The sequence below is a fragment of the Desarmillaria tabescens genome, assembly GCF_030435595.1.
Source record: "Desarmillaria tabescens strain CCBAS 213 chromosome Unknown EV420scaffold_30, whole genome shotgun sequence".
Taxonomy (NCBI): Eukaryota; Fungi; Basidiomycota; class Agaricomycetes; order Agaricales; family Physalacriaceae; genus Desarmillaria; species Desarmillaria tabescens.
Window position 1 is genome coordinate 134,370 of NW_026848329.1, and position 17,176 is coordinate 151,545.

The 17,176-nt window shown below is 47.4% G+C and overlaps 8 protein-coding genes across 8 annotated transcripts; 4 read left to right on the forward strand and 4 right to left on the reverse strand.

Annotated features, from left to right (window-relative positions):
• Nucleotides 1-1,241: 1,241 nt before the first annotated feature.
• EV420DRAFT_680654 (uncharacterized protein) lies at nucleotides 1,242-2,648 on the forward strand. Its single transcript, XM_060483065.1, has 5 exons — nucleotides 1,242-1,514; nucleotides 1,572-1,855; nucleotides 1,905-1,983; nucleotides 2,053-2,288; nucleotides 2,340-2,648. Exons 1-5 carry the CDS (start codon nucleotides 1,418-1,420, stop codon nucleotides 2,538-2,540), a joined length of 897 nt encoding a protein of 298 aa, XP_060328079.1. The 5' UTR covers nucleotides 1,242-1,417; the 3' UTR covers nucleotides 2,541-2,648.
• A 2,065-nt stretch (nucleotides 2,649-4,713) lies between these two features.
• On the forward strand, nucleotides 4,714-5,705 carry EV420DRAFT_1558223 (uncharacterized protein). Its single transcript, XM_060473730.1, has one exon. It carries the CDS (start codon nucleotides 4,794-4,796, stop codon nucleotides 5,610-5,612), a length of 819 nt encoding a protein of 272 aa, XP_060328080.1. The 5' UTR covers nucleotides 4,714-4,793; the 3' UTR covers nucleotides 5,613-5,705.
• A 1,505-nt stretch (nucleotides 5,706-7,210) lies between these two features.
• On the reverse strand, nucleotides 7,211-7,869 carry EV420DRAFT_1645595 (uncharacterized protein; the record flags this gene model as incomplete). The annotated part of the gene is made up of 3 exons (XM_060477800.1): nucleotides 7,211-7,243; nucleotides 7,295-7,685; nucleotides 7,739-7,869. 3 exons carry the CDS (start codon nucleotides 7,867-7,869, stop codon nucleotides 7,211-7,213), a joined length of 555 nt encoding a protein of 184 aa, XP_060328081.1.
• Nucleotides 7,870-8,065: 196 nt separating this feature from the next.
• On the reverse strand, nucleotides 8,066-9,756 carry EV420DRAFT_1558230 (uncharacterized protein). The gene is made up of 8 exons (XM_060473731.1): nucleotides 9,649-9,756; nucleotides 9,419-9,585; nucleotides 9,201-9,363; nucleotides 8,814-9,144; nucleotides 8,734-8,758; nucleotides 8,449-8,669; nucleotides 8,333-8,387; nucleotides 8,066-8,274 (listed from the first exon to the last, which is right to left on the reverse strand). The coding sequence occupies exons 1-8, from the start codon at nucleotides 9,717-9,719 to the stop codon at nucleotides 8,228-8,230; spliced, it is 1,080 nt and encodes a 359-aa protein (XP_060328082.1). The 5' UTR covers nucleotides 9,720-9,756; the 3' UTR covers nucleotides 8,066-8,227.
• Nucleotides 9,757-9,840: 84 nt separating this feature from the next.
• Nucleotides 9,841-10,625, forward strand: EV420DRAFT_1645597 (mitochondrial carrier domain-containing protein; the record flags this gene model as incomplete). Its single annotated transcript, XM_060477801.1, has 6 exons — nucleotides 9,841-9,850; nucleotides 9,907-9,950; nucleotides 9,997-10,036; nucleotides 10,087-10,208; nucleotides 10,257-10,393; nucleotides 10,448-10,625. 6 exons carry the CDS (start codon nucleotides 9,841-9,843, stop codon nucleotides 10,623-10,625), a joined length of 531 nt encoding a protein of 176 aa, XP_060328083.1.
• On the forward strand, nucleotides 10,625-11,563 carry EV420DRAFT_680871 (uncharacterized protein). The gene is made up of 4 exons (XM_060483066.1): nucleotides 10,625-11,099; nucleotides 11,151-11,210; nucleotides 11,293-11,510; nucleotide 11,563. Exons 1-3 carry the CDS (start codon nucleotides 10,777-10,779, stop codon nucleotides 11,402-11,404), a joined length of 495 nt encoding a protein of 164 aa, XP_060328084.1. The 5' UTR covers nucleotides 10,625-10,776; the 3' UTR covers nucleotides 11,405-11,510; nucleotide 11,563.
• Nucleotides 11,564-13,488: 1,925 nt separating this feature from the next.
• On the reverse strand, nucleotides 13,489-15,885 carry EV420DRAFT_1621655 (MFS general substrate transporter; the record flags this gene model as incomplete). The annotated part of the gene is made up of 17 exons (XM_060475721.1): nucleotides 13,489-13,658; nucleotides 13,705-13,762; nucleotides 13,833-13,982; nucleotides 14,134-14,272; nucleotides 14,320-14,428; nucleotides 14,449-14,479; nucleotides 14,531-14,574; nucleotides 14,627-14,645; nucleotides 14,709-14,739; nucleotides 14,795-14,840; nucleotides 14,891-14,971; nucleotides 15,026-15,075; nucleotides 15,226-15,262; nucleotides 15,314-15,351; nucleotides 15,495-15,556; nucleotides 15,741-15,805; nucleotides 15,861-15,885. The coding sequence occupies 17 exons, from the start codon at nucleotides 15,883-15,885 to the stop codon at nucleotides 13,489-13,491; spliced, it is 1,155 nt and encodes a 384-aa protein (XP_060328085.1).
• Nucleotides 15,886-16,290: 405 nt separating this feature from the next.
• On the reverse strand, nucleotides 16,291-17,140 carry EV420DRAFT_1482057 (uncharacterized protein; the record flags this gene model as incomplete). The annotated part of the gene is made up of 4 exons (XM_060469844.1): nucleotides 16,291-16,526; nucleotides 16,757-16,803; nucleotides 16,888-17,022; nucleotides 17,064-17,140. The coding sequence occupies 4 exons, from the start codon at nucleotides 17,138-17,140 to the stop codon at nucleotides 16,291-16,293; spliced, it is 495 nt and encodes a 164-aa protein (XP_060328086.1).
• Nucleotides 17,141-17,176: the final 36 nt, after the last annotated feature.

The following is a 17,176-nucleotide window of genomic DNA, read 5'->3' on the forward strand; positions in this document are numbered from 1 at the left end:
TACTCACTGAGACGCTGTTGGTTGATGACGAAGTGAAGGGAAGGGTAAAGTAGCATTCGATGATTGCTTTGACGTGTGACTGGAGAGAGCACCCCGGTCCCCCATATCCGTCTTGTATCCGTCTTCTACCAATTGGGTTGACCATAATCCTGGACAAGCGGGGAGGCATTCGCGAAGCAGTAGAAAAAGCGTGGAAAGTTCTATGAAAATAGTATTTAGTATAAAAGTAGGCACTATCTAGTCAGCAATATCGAGAGAACTTAGTATAAGCCAGAGAAAAGAATCAGCATGATATGTGTAGCTATAGCGTGCTCACTGAAGCTCAAAGTTATCGGCGTTAAATTGGAGTGAACACTAAGACTCAAATTGAACGATGATCGTTGATATACGCAAAAGTATACGTTAACTCAAGGTGTCAATGCCGGCAATTGCTGAGAATAGAATCTTTTTCTTCCTACCATCGCGCATTGTTATCTACGTTCTGTCTCATCCCCATCACTTTTCATTCAATCATGCACCCTGCGAAGAGTCTCTACTCCGCGAGACGCACTCAACAGTGTGATTACAACGGTATGAGCCTTCGCAGCCACAGCGCATGGTTCGCCATGTCAGGGCTGTGGACCCGGCCATTCCTTATTGGGACCTGGCGCCGGTAACACCACCACCAACCACCACCATCAGCACGTTATCCTCCCCTCTTTCCTCCTCAGTTGGAAATCAGGCCTAAAAATGGAAGAGCCAATGAGAAGGGCGAGTTGTGTAGCCAATGAGAGCGGCGACGGAAGCAGGTTCCGACATCCACCTGTTGTATAGTAGAATGACCGCAGACGTTTGCGGAGACTACTGGCTGCCTCATGTTATTTTCAAATTCTCAAGAGTTACAATGCGGGGTTCGTTTATACTTAGCTCTGGCGTGTCCCGATAGAAATATCCGAGATCTACGTGAAACCTGTCGAAGTTGGTTATTTGGAAGCTCAGTATACCTACACATTGACTACTACTCCGTGAGACAATTTCTACCTCAGATACACATCATAACCCCGTTCGCAGATCACGCTCATTTGATCGCCCGAAGCCGTGGGACTAATAGCGCTCTCCAGACAAGAATCTCGTTCCGAGGAATGCTCGACGCTGATACAAAGTACCGACAGACCCCCAGCTTCAAACTTGGAAAAACTCCGCATCCGCGTAGCCCGTACTGACTAGGATCCCTTGATGTGGTTCATACCTCACGACGTCTTCATTGGTCTTGCCTCTGGTGGTGGCGATGTTACCGGCGCCAGGTCCCTGGTATCACGAATTCTCCAATCTCTCACACTGTTCCGTTCCCCCTATCTAATCATGGAGATCCCAATGTTGCTATACCGACACATAGGTATTAAAGGGTCTCTATTCTTCACGACAGCAGCAACCTCTAATGCACTTTGAACGCGAACTTCCGAATGGTCAGGATATGGCTACGTCAGTCATGGTCGAACTCTTGAATACGGGCATCGTCGGCGGTCTTATGTTTGGTAAGCCCGTTGTTGTCGATAAAATTGTGTATTATTGGTTTGACCGTCGATCTTCAGGTGTATATACGACAATATTTGCTATTTCTGCCTGGAACATTCGCACACGTTATACGAATACCTCCGTTCCAGTGTCTCGACGTGCCAAGGGAACGAACACTACTGTCATGACTGCCGCAATCATTGTCTTATACGTATTCTCTTCTCTCCACTTTGCCTTCCTGTGGTACTTGGAGCGACAGGCATTCATCTTGGAGTCGCTCTCCGCTGCCAATCTTCTCCCTCAACACTATGTATATTCCATCACGAGTGCTATATGCACCATCTCGGCCACTAGTGTTATGGTGAGTCGAACCTTTGTTACGAAATAATCGTCTGATATCATTTGACCAGATTTGGCGATGTTGGACTGCCTGGGATCGCTGCTGGCAAATGATCCTACTTCCCATCCTACTAATGGTCTGCGCAACCGGTTCGTATTAGTGCAATTCCTTTCCTCGATACCATCTTCTCTGATGTCCTCCTCCTTCTTTCGTCGTAGTCTTCTATACTCTCACATGCTACCCTAACGATGTCCAAGCTCAAGCGGCAGTCGCATATCTCTGCTTGGTCCTTGCAGCGAGCATCTATTGCACCTGCTTCGTCATATATCTTGGCTTCTTTGATTTTGTAGCACTCTTCTCTGCGTACTGCATCTCACTGATCGTCTACCTCGTTGCATTCGTACGGGATGAGTCGTGGCGGACGTATGCGGATGTGTTTCATTTCGCCATTACTGTGGGTTTAGCATTAGCATCTCTTTTAACTGGTTACTCATGTTCGTCACAGTGCATCACACCTACGTTGATAATCATGCGTTCAGTGCCACACGATGTTGCGGAAGGTGGTAGGAGGACGATATCAGTACCTATTTTGCCTGTGGAGCAGGGAAACGTGTATCCGGAAGACAGGAGGGATGCCAAGCCAATACCAACCACAAGGAAAATAGATGCGAACTCAGAGAGAAGCTATTGGTACGATGACGATTGATATGCTGATGTTACTGTATTCTTTATTGTATTAAACAAGGCAGAATGTACCTTCTGGAAAACAGCCGAGGATCAAGATGTTCATGTTATTTTGTAGCGAACGAAGTTGTGTTCCGGCTGAGCACGGCGGCTACACTGATAAGCCTAGCCGGGGATAAACTGCCGATGCGATTGATGTCAGTTGGCGCAGGTTGGCGCCGACTTGCGATATGCTGTGTCGGAATAGTTCCGGGCAAGATCAAATTACTCTAGTATTTTCGGGATTATGCGAAGTTCAAGATAGTTCAAAATAAAACGAATTGGAATAGAACCCGCTTGAAAACATGGCAATGACGTCTTTGCATTCTGTTTGCAAGCTGTTCACAGAAAAGTCGTTCAGATCCAGTTTTGGTGTAGGCTATGAATTCATCCCGTTCACTGTTCAGTCGGATAGTTTAATCAACACAACAGAGATCGTCCAGGGCCCGGCAGTAACCGGCAGTTTAGTTTTCTGTCCCAGCTTCCCGGTGATGACATTGATGACACAGTTCAGTGAGCATAAAGAGCAGTATGATCGAACCGAACCTTGTAAAGTTGAAGACCCATGATGGCCGACGATAAGCAATGATATGAGATTATCTCTGTATTCACCTAGGGTACTAGGAAGTAACACACGGAACAGTGGATATATACCAGATTTGTCTGCACGATGCATATATGCAAAGGATCTGGAGAGCAGTTGAATTTAAAAGGAGGTTCTCAGAACGGGATAACGCGAGGCATACCGTCATGAATAGCGCCGCAGACCCGCATCAACATCGATATAAGTCACCTGGTGAACGGGTAGGATCCTTTAGATCAGATCAGCTGAACGTTGCATGTCAATCCCTCTACTGCATGAAATCTATCTTCTCAATAATCGGATGTTCGGGAACTCAAGGTAGGCTCCTTCCGTAGTACTCAAGCGCCTAAGAGCCAAGTGCCCAAGATTCAATTTAAGGAGCAGAAAGTTATGGGCGAATTTAACTAACGATTAAGTCCTTTGCAGGAGTATACTGAGGCCATTGAAATCCTCGTCGAATTGCTGAACAAATCCTTGCTGTTATCAGTTGATTAAGCTGAGTGGCGGCCTAATCCGCACCACAGTGGTCCAGAGGGAAATAAAAGCGCCAAAAGAGCACGAAGGCTAGACGTAGCCTCCGGTGTTTTCCAAGTTCCACCAACGAGAATGTGACGACGATCTACAAGCCGTATCAGGGTGAGAACAAGCTCAGTTATCAGTGTTTGAGATACGCAAACCTAGTTAAACCGAAACCGCGGCTGGCGCTTGCTTTGGTTCCTGACAAATGATGTGCCGTTTTATGCTTAGGCAGTCTCAAGTCCTCGAGGTTATCAGATGGTTTCTTTCCTGGCGATAACCTGACTTTGAGCCACGGGTGCCCTCACTCCTTCCTTTATAATCTTGGGCTGGCTTTGATACTGACACCACAAATATCGTAGCCGTTGATTTTAACCTGCCCCTCGCCCTCCTCCTAGTTCCTTCTCTTCCTTTCTTCCAGCTCAGCGGCTCTCTTCCAAAGGCCCAAGCCTAAACGCCGGTTAACCGTTGCAAAGTAATTGCTTTACCTTATCGGGGACCGAGTGAATGTACCCAACCCTGTGGCCGCTATCTTTCGACTTACAACGCCTCGACCTTTTTCACCCTCGTCATGCTCGATACGGGCCTTATTGTCCATCCCCAACCAGCCCTCCGATACGATATTTTACAGCGGGCGAAGCACCTGAGGTTTGTGTTGATCTTCTTAGCATGTTCAGCTCCTCATTTCGACTCTTGGGCAGACTGATTTAGATCAGGCGCTGAGAGAAATTGCAGAGAAGATCGACCCGCTGCAAAAGCTGGAGACTCGACTGGCCAAACAGTATGGTATGACTAGCGTCTTCGACTCTGTGGATGTCTTCCAAGAAGCCAAGGCCAGAGCGTTATCGCGGAGAGACGCGCAATCTGTTTCGGCATCCAAGGCTCTCAATACACTCTACGAGCTCCGCCTCGAATTTGCAATCAAGCAGCGCGCGCTTCGCTACAAAGTGAAACGTGAATGGCCCTTGATGACAAGCGTTACGGTAAGATTATATTTTTGGACATCCTCCTTGATATTCATCGACAGCTTTGTAGACCCCGTGCCGCGTTGACGCCTCTAGATTTTGGGCGGTCGTCATTGGCATTGATGCATACAGAGTATCTCCACTGCGCGGCTGCGTGTCAGACGCTTTGTTAATGGAGAAATTCTTAACGGAGCACCTTGGCGTGCCCAAAATACGGGTTCGCCGCCTTATCGGTACCCAGGCAAATACATTCCCAGACGATCCCTCTATTCCCTCCCGTGTCAATATTATTCGAACCCTTCTCAGTGTCATGACCAACCCGCAGATCGAGTATGGCGATAACATCATCGTCTATTATTCTGGACACGGCTCGCACTACTCCTGTTCAGAGTACTTCCAGAGTCGGGACACGGACTCTGACGATGAGGAATCCTCTGCTGCAGGGAGCGGATCTATTGAGGCCCTCTGTCCGATGGACCGTAACACTCTCGACACCAACGGTATCCCTGTCCCTGACATCAGCGACCGAGAGATCAACACAATCCTTTTCCAGATCTCTCGCATCAAGGGACATCGAATTACTCTTATCCTAGACTGTTGTCACTCCGGTGGTATGACCCGGGACCTGCCTGAACCAGGAGTTCGCACCGTCTCCCCACTTGCTTCGCTCGAGGAGATGCTCCTTGCCGCAGACGAGACCTTGAAGCACTTCCCTAATTATAGATCCGTATTGGCAGAGGACTGGCTCCCGGATATGAATTCTCACGTGGTACTGGCGGCGTGCAGGGAGTACGAGTTCGCAAAGGAGCAGCGAGGAAAGGTTGGGTTCAACGGGATTTTCACCCAGGACCTTGTTCGCACTCTCAAGTCTGGTCACTTGGGAGAAGGATCGACATATGTCGACCTTGCACAATCCTTGCCTCGCTCGCGCCACCAGACGCCAGTCGTTGCTGGGAAGAACAAATATTCGCGATTGTGGTTCCAAGATTGATGGTGCTAGCAATATATGCATGTGGGAAGCAGGCCTCCCATTGACAGGTTGGTGTCCGGCGCTGTGTATGACTCAACTGATGACCATGACAAGTAGACTAATGGTATTATACGTCCTGATATAGTTGAACATAATTCGGTACCAGTTAATACGCATCTCAACAAGACCGCAGTAGTATATCACGATCCAGAATAACATAGACGTTATTTAATGTATGGTAGGTTCTTGGCTGTGAGAACCATAAGCTCACGCGCTTTGTACGTGGGGTCCAAAACTGGAGAGGACAGTAGCCTCCCCTGGAGCCTTTGTGATTGTGACGTCCAGGGCTATTCTAGTACAAGTATGGTCAGTTGCCAATCAACAGAAGATGGAACAGATATGGAAAACTAACACGGGGTGACAAAGAATTTGTGGCCACCACAGAACTTCATTGTTGAGAAAGTGAAGCTGGTAATAATGAATTCCTAATTCATCCTTCTCGTCTGGTTAGAGACAAGACGAATGACGACGAAAAAGCAGTCGAAAGGTGCAACATACTGTATAGACGTCTAAGCCATTGCCCAGCCAATGACCGACAAATATTAGACCGTCGCTTTCTAAGTGGAACCAGATTAGAGGCATTTTCGCTGAGAGAATAAGAGCTGAGATTGGTAATTCATACTTTCAGAAGCGCCTTTTATAACCTCGTAAAACAATGAACGGGGCCCGTTTTTGTGAAGCCTCGAGGAAGACAGGAGGCTCCGTTTCCTAGGGAAGTTTGTGTTACTCATATTCACGGCGCGTAAAGCACATTTCTCATGCGCACCAAGATCGTCGATAACGTGAGGAAGCGGATTAGTGGAACCATCGCCTCTTGAGCACTATCACACATCTAATGCGAACCGAGTTTCCGATTCCTATGTATTTGATTTGTTGAACATATGGCATGACTGGGAATCGTCGCGATGATAAGCACTGTGAATACTCGAGAGTGAATCCACATAACCCGAGAATTGAGCTCACCAAAGTATTCAAGCAGAATATTTCGCATCCAGGATCTGGGAGCCAGATTTATCTGCCGCTGTGAATACGCGGTGCCGATGCAGGACCTGATCTTTAAATCTCAGTTCCTCATCAATACGTGAACATAGAAATTTGAACGCGGAGATAATCGAAATTCGATTGACTAGAAGCATGTTGCCACAGCAAGACGTCCGCGGAAAAGGCAGATTCCGTACTAAGACACGAGATATTCGTCCTAGTTAGCGAACTAGCACGCCCTCCGCATGATGTTCCATTAATGGATTCCAAGATCTTCGGTTCTTTGACTACACGTGCCAAATACGTGGCTACCATATCCCGTGAAAACTCCCAAGAGTCGGCGACAGTGTGGGAGTCTGCCGTAGTTGTCTTCACACAGGTGCAATAAAAGCGCCACAGTCGGCAACCGGCAACGCGGGTTCAATATATTTTTAGAGCAAGCGTATCGTTGGTTACAGAGGGACATGACATGAGTTAATGGGTCCGTTATCCCTAAACGTTGACTCATTAGCACGAGGCCCAGAAATCAGGCGAACTTAGCGCCACGTACTACAGAAAAACCTAAAGCGCAGCCGCTCCTAAGAGCAGCTGTACAGGAAGTTGAGGACATCCTGAAAGAAACTTGAACCAGTACGTCTACCATATCATGGACGGAGACTGACCCTAGCATCATCGTCCCATGGCTTGACACCCTGGCACAACAACTCCTGCACTTCATCGTCAGTGAATCCGTTATTGTTCATCCTCTCTTCCATTTCATTTTCGAAATCCCAATCGAGGTCACCCCCAAAGTCTTGGCGGAAGCGATTCGCCGTCCGAGGGGCGTGGGTTTTGCCACTGGAGGTTTTCTTCCCTTTTTTCTTTGACTTCTTCTCGGGCACATCGGAGGAGACCTTGGAGGCCTCAGGTGTAACCTTTTCTGAGGCTGCGGGAGTGGCGGAGGCGGAGTCTATGTCCTCCTGCGTGAGGTGGTTGCGTGAGTGAGAGTAACGGCACTTATAGTCGCCGAATCGGCAGTAGCCTTTGAGAAATTGCAAGCAGACGTTCTTCCCCCTAGAGCATCCAGATAAGAAGACAAACTTCCCCTTGATACAAGAGCTACGTACCGCGAATCCTGTATACTATCAGAGTCGGCAGAATGCGAGTAGGCGCACTTGTCGCCCTTGATACAGCCTTCGTGGTTATAGAAACGACAAGCAATACCGTTTCCTACGTGAAGAGAGGCGTTAATCGACATTTTATGCTTGTATGGCATAGAAGGCAAGATGGCAGTGACTGGTGAAAAATCTAATTCAAGTCCAGACGCGCCCTTATACCGTCACGTGGTTCTTGTTGACGCATCACGAGACCTCGCAGTCCGGACCGACATGCCGTTCCAATGTAGCCGGTAAGCCACTTCAATAGATACTCGCGGAACTCCTAAGTATCCAATGAGCTGAGCTTCGCAATTCATGGATATACGCGCAGACACTAGGTATTTGGTATAGATTCCAATAATGCCTAAGCAGTACATAGTGTGGAGTCCATTGATGCATACAATTGATCTCAAATTGCTCTTCCGCCGACCAAAAAAATCAATCAGTTCGTAGCTTGCATCAATACATCTTTGAGAGCAGAGCGTACTGCTGTTCACTTTTACACACTAAGAGTATCGACATCGATCAGTTCGCATAATAATGCGCTGAATTCTTAGGACATACTTTTTTTGTGCGCGTTCCAGTGATCCTTCTGGCAAGCCCGGCTGCAATAATGTACCTATTGGACAAGTATAAAATCAACTTCTTTTTCGAGATGTAGAGGGAAATAGAGTTTTCACCTTCTTACAGCCAGAGCACTGCTGCCATTGCTTCACGGTTTCTTCCCTCTTTCCGCATCCTGGTTCGCTGCATGTTCTTAACACATGCTGTTTCACGAAGACGTCGTTGTCCACCCAACTCACGACATCTAGCTTCGACCATAAGTCCTGCGTAAGCCACAGGTGGTCATGAGCCGTTTCTCGCCCGTTCATTGAACGGGTTGGAGTGGCTTTAAGGTCGGCTGCATTAATACAACAAATCTTCATCAGGAGCGGTTGAGAAGCCTATGGTGGATCTGGAATTACATGGTCTCTTGGAATTTGCAAGCACCTTTAAACGTTGACAGCGTTAGGATCAGATACCATTATGCGAGAGGGAGACCTACTTTGATGAGCACCTGAGGGTTTGCTTTGACAGCGGCATGTAAATATTGTCGAGCAAGCTCGCAGTCGCCCCAGAGAGTAAAAGCTGCCAAAGCTGCGGGGTAGACCATTTCGTCATGAACCCATTTAATTTTCTTAGTTAGGGGTGCCGAAGACGGCTCCTTCAAGTCCATTCCACTTCCGGGCGGAGTACCGTCAGTAGAGTTAATCCATTGCTGAGTAAAATAGAGTGCGTCGGCCGGACGCCCTGCTTGTAAGAGCAGCGACCCGACCCAATATCGCTGTCCCATATTGTCCGAACTGCAGATGCGGAGAATCTCGAGTGACAAGTCTCTGCGCAGCGTATCGCAAATTAGCCAATGACCGACAGAAAAAACTACTGTACATACATGGCTTTGGTCCAGTCCTCTAACTGAACATATATACGCGTCATGGTACCAAGGAGACGCATATACGGCCGAGTTTCAAGTATACTCCAGAATTTAGGCGCACCATACCGCGCATTGTCTTCAAAGCAGTCCTCTCCGAGCGACCTCTTCAGGCCATCACGACCTAGACAGAAGTCAATACAAAGAACGTGTAAGATAAAACCGGAATAACGACGAGCCTTGTTGTTCCCCTCTCTTCAAGAACTCGATGGCGATATCGGGCGGCATCGCTAGAGCGAGACTAATGCATGCATCCAAATTACGGGGGTCTTCCATAGCCTTCAAAAGAAAAGGTATTGCTTTCTCAGGTTTTTTTTTGTTCATCCATTCCTGTCCTTTGTCTAAGCTGTATTATCAGAATATTAGCACTGAGAATAAAACACTCTACGATGGATAAAAACGCGCTCACTTGCTCTGTGATTCCTTGGATATGGCGCCACCACCAAGTCCAAATATTCCTTCAGCACCCCAGCGCCTCATGGTCAGTGTCAAAGTGAACGGGAGTGGAAGCGAATTGTAACGAGGGTGATTAGGGGCGTGGGAATATGCGTGGATCACCATCCGCGTTCCGGATCGGGCCGCATCTCTTTATGTTACTGCCATGAGTGAAGGTATTCCTTTGCTTTTCTTCTCCGTCCGTTATGCAACATATTATCTATCCTTCTAGTCGAGCTTAATCCGCTGCTGGACTTCCTGGCCGGAACTATCAGTGTAAGTGGGCCGTTAGACATACGGCAATTGACTGATTATCTCGAAGGGCATAGCTGGTCTTGTCGTTGGATACCCCTTTGACACTGGTAATTTAACACGCGGTACTACAGCACAATGGCTGATCATTGAATTGCAGTTAAAGTTCGATTTCAGAATCCGGAGATGACGGGAAAGTATCGCTCGACAATGCACGCGCTTGCGACAATCATTAAGGAGGAACGATTCATCGGGATGTATAAAGGGATCACCTCGCCACTGGTATGTTGACTGCGCACCTAGCTCTCGATACACTAATATCTATTTCAGGCCACTGCTGCTCTCATGAACGGTCTAGTGTTCGCGTCGTACCGGTTTTTTATGAAGATTCAATTAGAGAACAGCAGTTCAATTCCTACGCTTACCCAAATTGCTCTTGCTGGAGCTGGAAGCGGCATTGTATCCTCGTACGTACTATATCTCAATGAACCGTGTCTAATCTTAACTGTCTGATCGTATAGCATTGTGACGACACCTACAGAATTAATTAAGATTCGTCAACAGTCCCTTCTTGTCCCAAGCTCAACTTATGAGGTAGCCATGGATATATTGCGAAGGAATGGAATTCGTGGACTGTACCGCGGCATTGGGGCGACTGCACTAAGAGATTTGGGCTACGGATCCTACTTTTTGCGGTAAATTTTCACCTCTCGCTGCCGATAAGTATCTAACAGGAATCGTAGTACGAAGCAACTTCCCGATATTTCACACCAACCCCTGAATCGCCTCTCCATCCCTCTGAGATCCAACTCTTCCTATCACAAGTCGATGGCCAGGTTCGCACGCCTTCATGGATGGCAATGCTATTGGCCGGTGGTGTTGCCGGCATAGGCGAGTCTCACTGAGATCAAAGATGGTGCCACTCATTGTATATTGCTTTTTAGCCGGCTGGGTGACAACTTTTCCCCTTGATGTTGTCAAGACCCGCATGCAAAGCACCGAAAGTTCATATAGAAATTCGATATCAAAACCGAATGCTAGATCAAGCCCCGACTCTCCTCTGCTACCGCCTTCCCCAAATCGATATCGGACCGTGTGGTCCACCATAGTTGTGTCCTATCAGGCCGAAGGACTGGCAGTGTTCTTTCGAGGATTGGCGCCGACTCTTATTCGGTAAGTTCTTCCTTTAGCCATCTTCACGGGTCTGATCCTATGTCACATCAGTGCTGTACCAGTGAATATGGCGACCTTTGCCACATTCGAGGCAGTTATACATGGGTTCTCGTAAGCGTAAGCTCATATTTGACGCTCCAACGTTCGTTGTATTATAGAGTACCATTGGGACCACATTCTCTCCAAAATCAAGGAATCAAATCACGTGTATTACTTGTTATCTTGTCAACTACTCTAGCGCACATCTGCATTCTTATTCGCGACATTCCTCTGGTAAACAGTCATCAGCCAACCGCGCTTGCTGATATGGGCCGAAGTCTTATGATCAAATGCGAAGAATTTCCACGAAGTACTGCATCGGTATGTTGTACTTATTGGGACCGCGTTCACACGGATGCCCTGGAAGCCTTTGTACGTGTCGCGTTTTCTGAAACCAAAGTAAAATCCTCACCAGGCCATTCAGTAAATCGACCAGGATTCTCTGGTAGGCTCTTCTGAGTTACGGGGAGTGTATCCTCAGGATCATCCGAACTTCGGCCTCCTCTATGCGTTCCTTCTAAAATTGGCCCACATGCAAGTCGACAGCCAGGTTCGAACTTCGGACGTCCTCGTTGTATATTCGTGTTATTTGCCGGTACTTTTGCTGGCACACATCTACGTCCGGTTATCATTGAGAATACTGTCAATAGCGTGGAAATGCCGGTTCGAACCAAATGCTTACTGAGCTCAAGTCTGAATATGATTATCGGTCCAAGATTCAAACCATTAGATTGGTATCTACCGTTCCTTCTACAAGTCTCCAAAATTGCTCATATCCTGTCCTCGTGTTGCAGTACATGCCAGTGTGCGTAACGATTATTGCCACCTTGGAGTAGTAACTCGTAACTCTTCATAGCACAGGCTTATGGAGACGTTTCAACGGGCACTACTACCTTGTATTTTTCTTACTAACATATGCGCGATTATACCGCCGCGACTTGTTTGATGTCGCCAACTAATGTGTTTTGATCAGACAATTTAGTATAGTCTTTCCCATCGTCGTAGTCGGCATCGATCATCAACAAGCCAAACATCGGTTCTCGATGTCGAGTATCAGGCCTGCTGACAATTCTTTTAAAGCCCGACTATCGAGCATGTGGAAGCGCCGGAAACATTGATGTCCTCAACTAGGAGCTTAGAACTTCCCGCCTCGGAATGACATACATGCCCGAGCGTCGCTTAGGGTATTGAGGCAGTCGTCAGATCAACCGATCTGCACTGATTTTCCTATTCTGGGGGCAACTGCACCGCTTCTCGCTGTGCGGTGCAAGTTACACGGTCGCAGCAGGCTACATTAGGACGTCGCCTATTAATTGATCAGATTTCGCCGTCTACTATATAAGCACGAGGTATTCAATGCTCGCATCCTACACACCGATCCAGAAAACGACCTACTCTGACATGACCTTCTACGCATACGTTGATGATAACGGCATTTCATATGTCGGCTATTTTGCCGGCAATCCTCATGATCGGATCACTGTTTATTCAGACGGCACGAACAGTTTGGGGTGGTATGACGATGGCCAAGATCCAAATGAGAAAACCAAGGTCGCTCGTGTGATCACCATTTTTGTTCGCTGATTAACCAATAATTTCTAGGGAAAGGGAATACCATGTCTTAGACTCTACTTTGGGAAGAAGGCCGCGTACTTCTTTAGAGATTGTTGTCATCCCGCGTAAGCGCATCGTTTATCTCTTCATGCGCGAAGCTCATGCGATCATGGTACTTACCAGGCCGGACAATCTATGTATGACCCAGTCACCTGTATAGCTTCCTGTGCGCCGGGATGAACGAAGGCGGTAACCTCCCTATGTTTTAGCATGCGATAAACACAAAATAAGAAGCTGCGGACTCGCTTCAATGCCCCCCTAGACACTATTCTAGTATTATGTCTTTATTAATTATACCATATGTATACTCTCATCATCATATCTATTTAGACTTATTCTAATTTCTGCGCAATATGCTGACGAATTTTGGCTGTGCGAGTATTTAAGTGAGGAAGACCTAGAACGTCCTCAGTCAAGTAGTGGGTTCTCTACAGATGAAAGCTAGTAGAGAAGACTTCTGAGTGGATAAGTAGCAGCCTGCGGTAAAGATCGTTAACTCCCGCTTTGATGTCAACGTCACCCAAGTCAGACCGGGGAGGCCGGAAGGAAAAGAATTTGATTGCCGTCTATAGCTATCAACCATAAGGTGATTGTGACGATTATCTTTCGTCGTATACATGGGCTACTAGCCGAAACGAAATTTACGTCGTAATATACTTCGGTAATGACACACGACTTCTATAAGGCATATCTGATCACGGTGATTAGTCCATGAGAGAACTTGGAGAACAACGACTCACCTGAACAAAGGAGAGTCGACTCCTAGATTGGCGAATTCCGCCTTTCGATCCCCTTGAATGCCTTCTTTGGCACAGAGCACCTCCTTAGCTTGGTTGAGTCTGTAGTAGAGACAGATTGTGAACGCCGATGTGACGAATGCCATACACAAGAACCCGAGCACAATGCCTATTGTCATCATTATCTCATTGACGCGAACAAGAGTGTTACATACCGTGACCCATGTGAAATCTTGGAGTGTCCTGTGTTCTGTAGATGAACGAAGAACAATCCTAAAGGAATGAAGCTCAACATGTTTTTCTACGGCTGAGAAGACCAATATTACCCTCCAATATTACCGACACCACTCTGGAGCCCGATAATCACACCTTTCTTCAGCGAGCTGCCCGAGTTCCCTGAGCCCCAGATTAGCATCAGAGGAACCGTCGGAAATACCCCGCATGTAATCAAAATACAACCCGCATATACGACACCCCGGTAGGTTTGTCCGGACTCGTGGCATAGAGCATCGCATTATCCGAGAATAGCGAATAGCGAGCACCCCATGACAAACGGTCCGCGAACCTTTAAATCGGTCGGACAAAGAACCAATTAAGATAGTTAAAAAGGCAACCGATGGCGTAAGGCGGTATTGTCATCCTACGGGATAGAAAGCGTCGGTACTGAGAAACATAACGATGGAAGAGGGAAACACGTACAGTTGAGCCTGAGAAGCGGTGTATCCCAGAGCATTGATGATAGTGGGAAGAAATATCGATATAGAGTATAATGGCATGACCATACTGAGCATCGAAGTCAGCGAGAGGTTTACGCAAATAACGCGCCGTACCCAATATAAATGATAGTTTGCAACCATGACTTATAATCTCGTACGGTTTCCCATACGAATCGCATCTCGAAATGGGATGGCTCTCCCTCATTATCACGGCGAAGTACCTCTACAAGGTGATCCTTTCACTTGGAGTGAGAAATTTGGCAGTGCTGGGATACTACCATGCTAGTTAATAACGACGGTGAATTTTCTTATTGAGGATCCTTACATCAGGCAGTTTCCAGAATGCCAATAGAGAAGCAACGATAGTTACTGATATTAGTAATGTGAACGGTCAGCCACGGTTTCTCGGGAAATTACGCACCTAATCCTTCCAACAAAAACTACATGGCGCGAGAATCAATACTCAGGATGTAGTAAATAATTTATTAATACCGATCACTCACGATCCAGGCCCACCCTCGGAGGTTACCAAGCCTGCAAGGCATCATATCAGCATCAAAGGGATACTACGCAGATCACGTTGACTGACCCGTCCATTTTCTCAATTGCAAACGCGAGTAAGCCACCAAAGGCACCTAAACGGAGAGTAAGCTCGTATGAGGAAATGCTCATGACTTTAACTTACCAGACAGGGTCGCGGTCGAAAAATAAAGCGATAACGGACGCGCCTGGTCCTCACGACGATACCAAATGGTGATGAGAAATGCTGGAGAAATGCATGGAGCGCTGAAGACGGAGTTGGAGATCGAGAAGGACGTACCTACGCCAGGAGGTAGTCCTGCTTCGGCGAGGCCCAAGAACACTCGGGCACTACATAATGGTAGGTAGGCAAGGGGCCCCACAACAAACAGCGAAGGAAACATTACATGACGAGACCGTGATAGCTTTTGACAAATGCCATCGAGAACACTACGGGAATAAACTTCAGAAGACTCGCATGGTATGGTCTACGGCCTGCACTTACTGACAATCCCCCAAGCAAGCATAATTCCGGATACTGTCAGGGAAAAATCAATGAGATGCTGTTGAGCACTGTCGAAGTACTTACTCCAATTTGACGGCTGCATCAGTTTCATAATGACATTACTGTGCAAACGATTCGCTCAGTAGAATCAGATTGACGAGCTACACATCACTTACCATGGTATCTCGAGCAGACTATACGGGATCTACAATGTTGTCAAATGATTCTGAGGGGCATATTAGAGATACTCAAACTCACGAAGAACACAGCCGCCGCCAGCTGATATCGAAGACCTGTTAATTCCAGATCGTTCGCCATCCCCGCGACCTGCAACAGATATCAATGGAATCCATAGACAGCACGATGTCGGATTTACCCTTGCAATTACCTATAGTTTATTTGGAGTTAATTAGCGTTGGCAAAGAGTACATAACAAGCATGCGGACCAATATTTCCTCGATCCCTTCAAACAAGAATAAGCATCTGAAGAGAGAAACAATGAGCAACTCACAAAGCTACAGAGGTAGAGGATCGCAATGATGGGGATTAGATTCAGATCAACTTGCGTCGTATGCGCTTGTCCAGATCAACAGTTCGCTATCTGAACCAGGGCTGGCTATGCTCTTCTCACTGTCCCATCCATTTGTGACCGACATGGTGCGCTGAGACGAAGGATGGATATCGAGTCCACTAGTTACTGATGATCGATAGTAGCGTGCTTCTTAAAGTGCAACCGTCAAGGATGATGGTCATGTAATGCGGGCTATCGAAATGTGCCATGCACTTTGATTCCGAAATTGCGAATCCTATTGCAGCTGACGAACGCAAAAGCCAGAGGTCGAAGGGTAGCGGTGTGGAGTCGTTAGGCACGCCTTCTATTTCAAACTTGGTAGATCCCGGAACGAGAAGTCAGGAACAAATATAAACATCAATAGTGCCTGGGCTGGGTAGGGGAAACAGTGGATACAACTGGATAGACCGACACCACGGAAGGGTACAGAGCCAAAATACAATTATGTACACCATCAAGTTCACCGCGTTTATCATGGATATCAGGGACATCATTCTTCCACTTTACACCTGATGCCTTGGCGACCCTCGGTAGCAATCTGTCGAACTGCTTTCACTTCATCCAGCGTAGCGCCATTCCGCACAGATCCCCGTAGGTGCCAGTCGACTTGACGGGGCGTGTCATTAGCTATCAGAGCCGCCACCATGGTGAACGAAGTCTCAGCAGGCGAGACAACGTCGAAAAAGCTGTACGTGTGACCGTACGCAAAAGTCGTGGAAAAGAATTCTGTGGTGGCGGGTTAAATATGATTGGCTACCATTAATACGAGATCAATTCACTGACCAAAATCAGGAACAGATCTCCCGCAGGAAAGGTTGAACGGTAGCTGCAGTTTCTCCATAAGTCCGGTCAAAGTAGTCTTGGCCTTTCGCCGTCAAAGCTTCTATTGGCTTCGACACGTCACTGCAAAGATGCCAGCTGAGTATCAAAATAAAGGGCAATACCACGCAACCTACCGGAGAGGTTTAGCATCACGCAGTTCGCTAGGTACTGCGGTATGCAGCTGCGCAAGGGCGTTGATAGCCTAATATGACCGCACGTCAACGATGGTATCCGCAGACTCAAAAGTCACTTTGAACGGACGTACCTTGGAAATCCAGACAGCATCCCAGATTTATATAGCGCATCACGCAGTTTCCGTGCGAGGAGCAGCCGTTCTTCGTGAGTTTTTAGGCCCTCGAGCGCGTACTTGAAGACCTCGGGAACGGCCTCAGGCAAATTGCTAGAACTAAAGGCAGTAGCCAGCGACAAGAGACCAAGGACTGACAACCCCCCTCGTCCTGCTTGGGATAGAGCGCCTCAAGATGAGCGAGAAATTCACGAGTAGCAATATCAGCCATTGGGAGAATGGCAATGGACGATGTGAAAACCTGGAA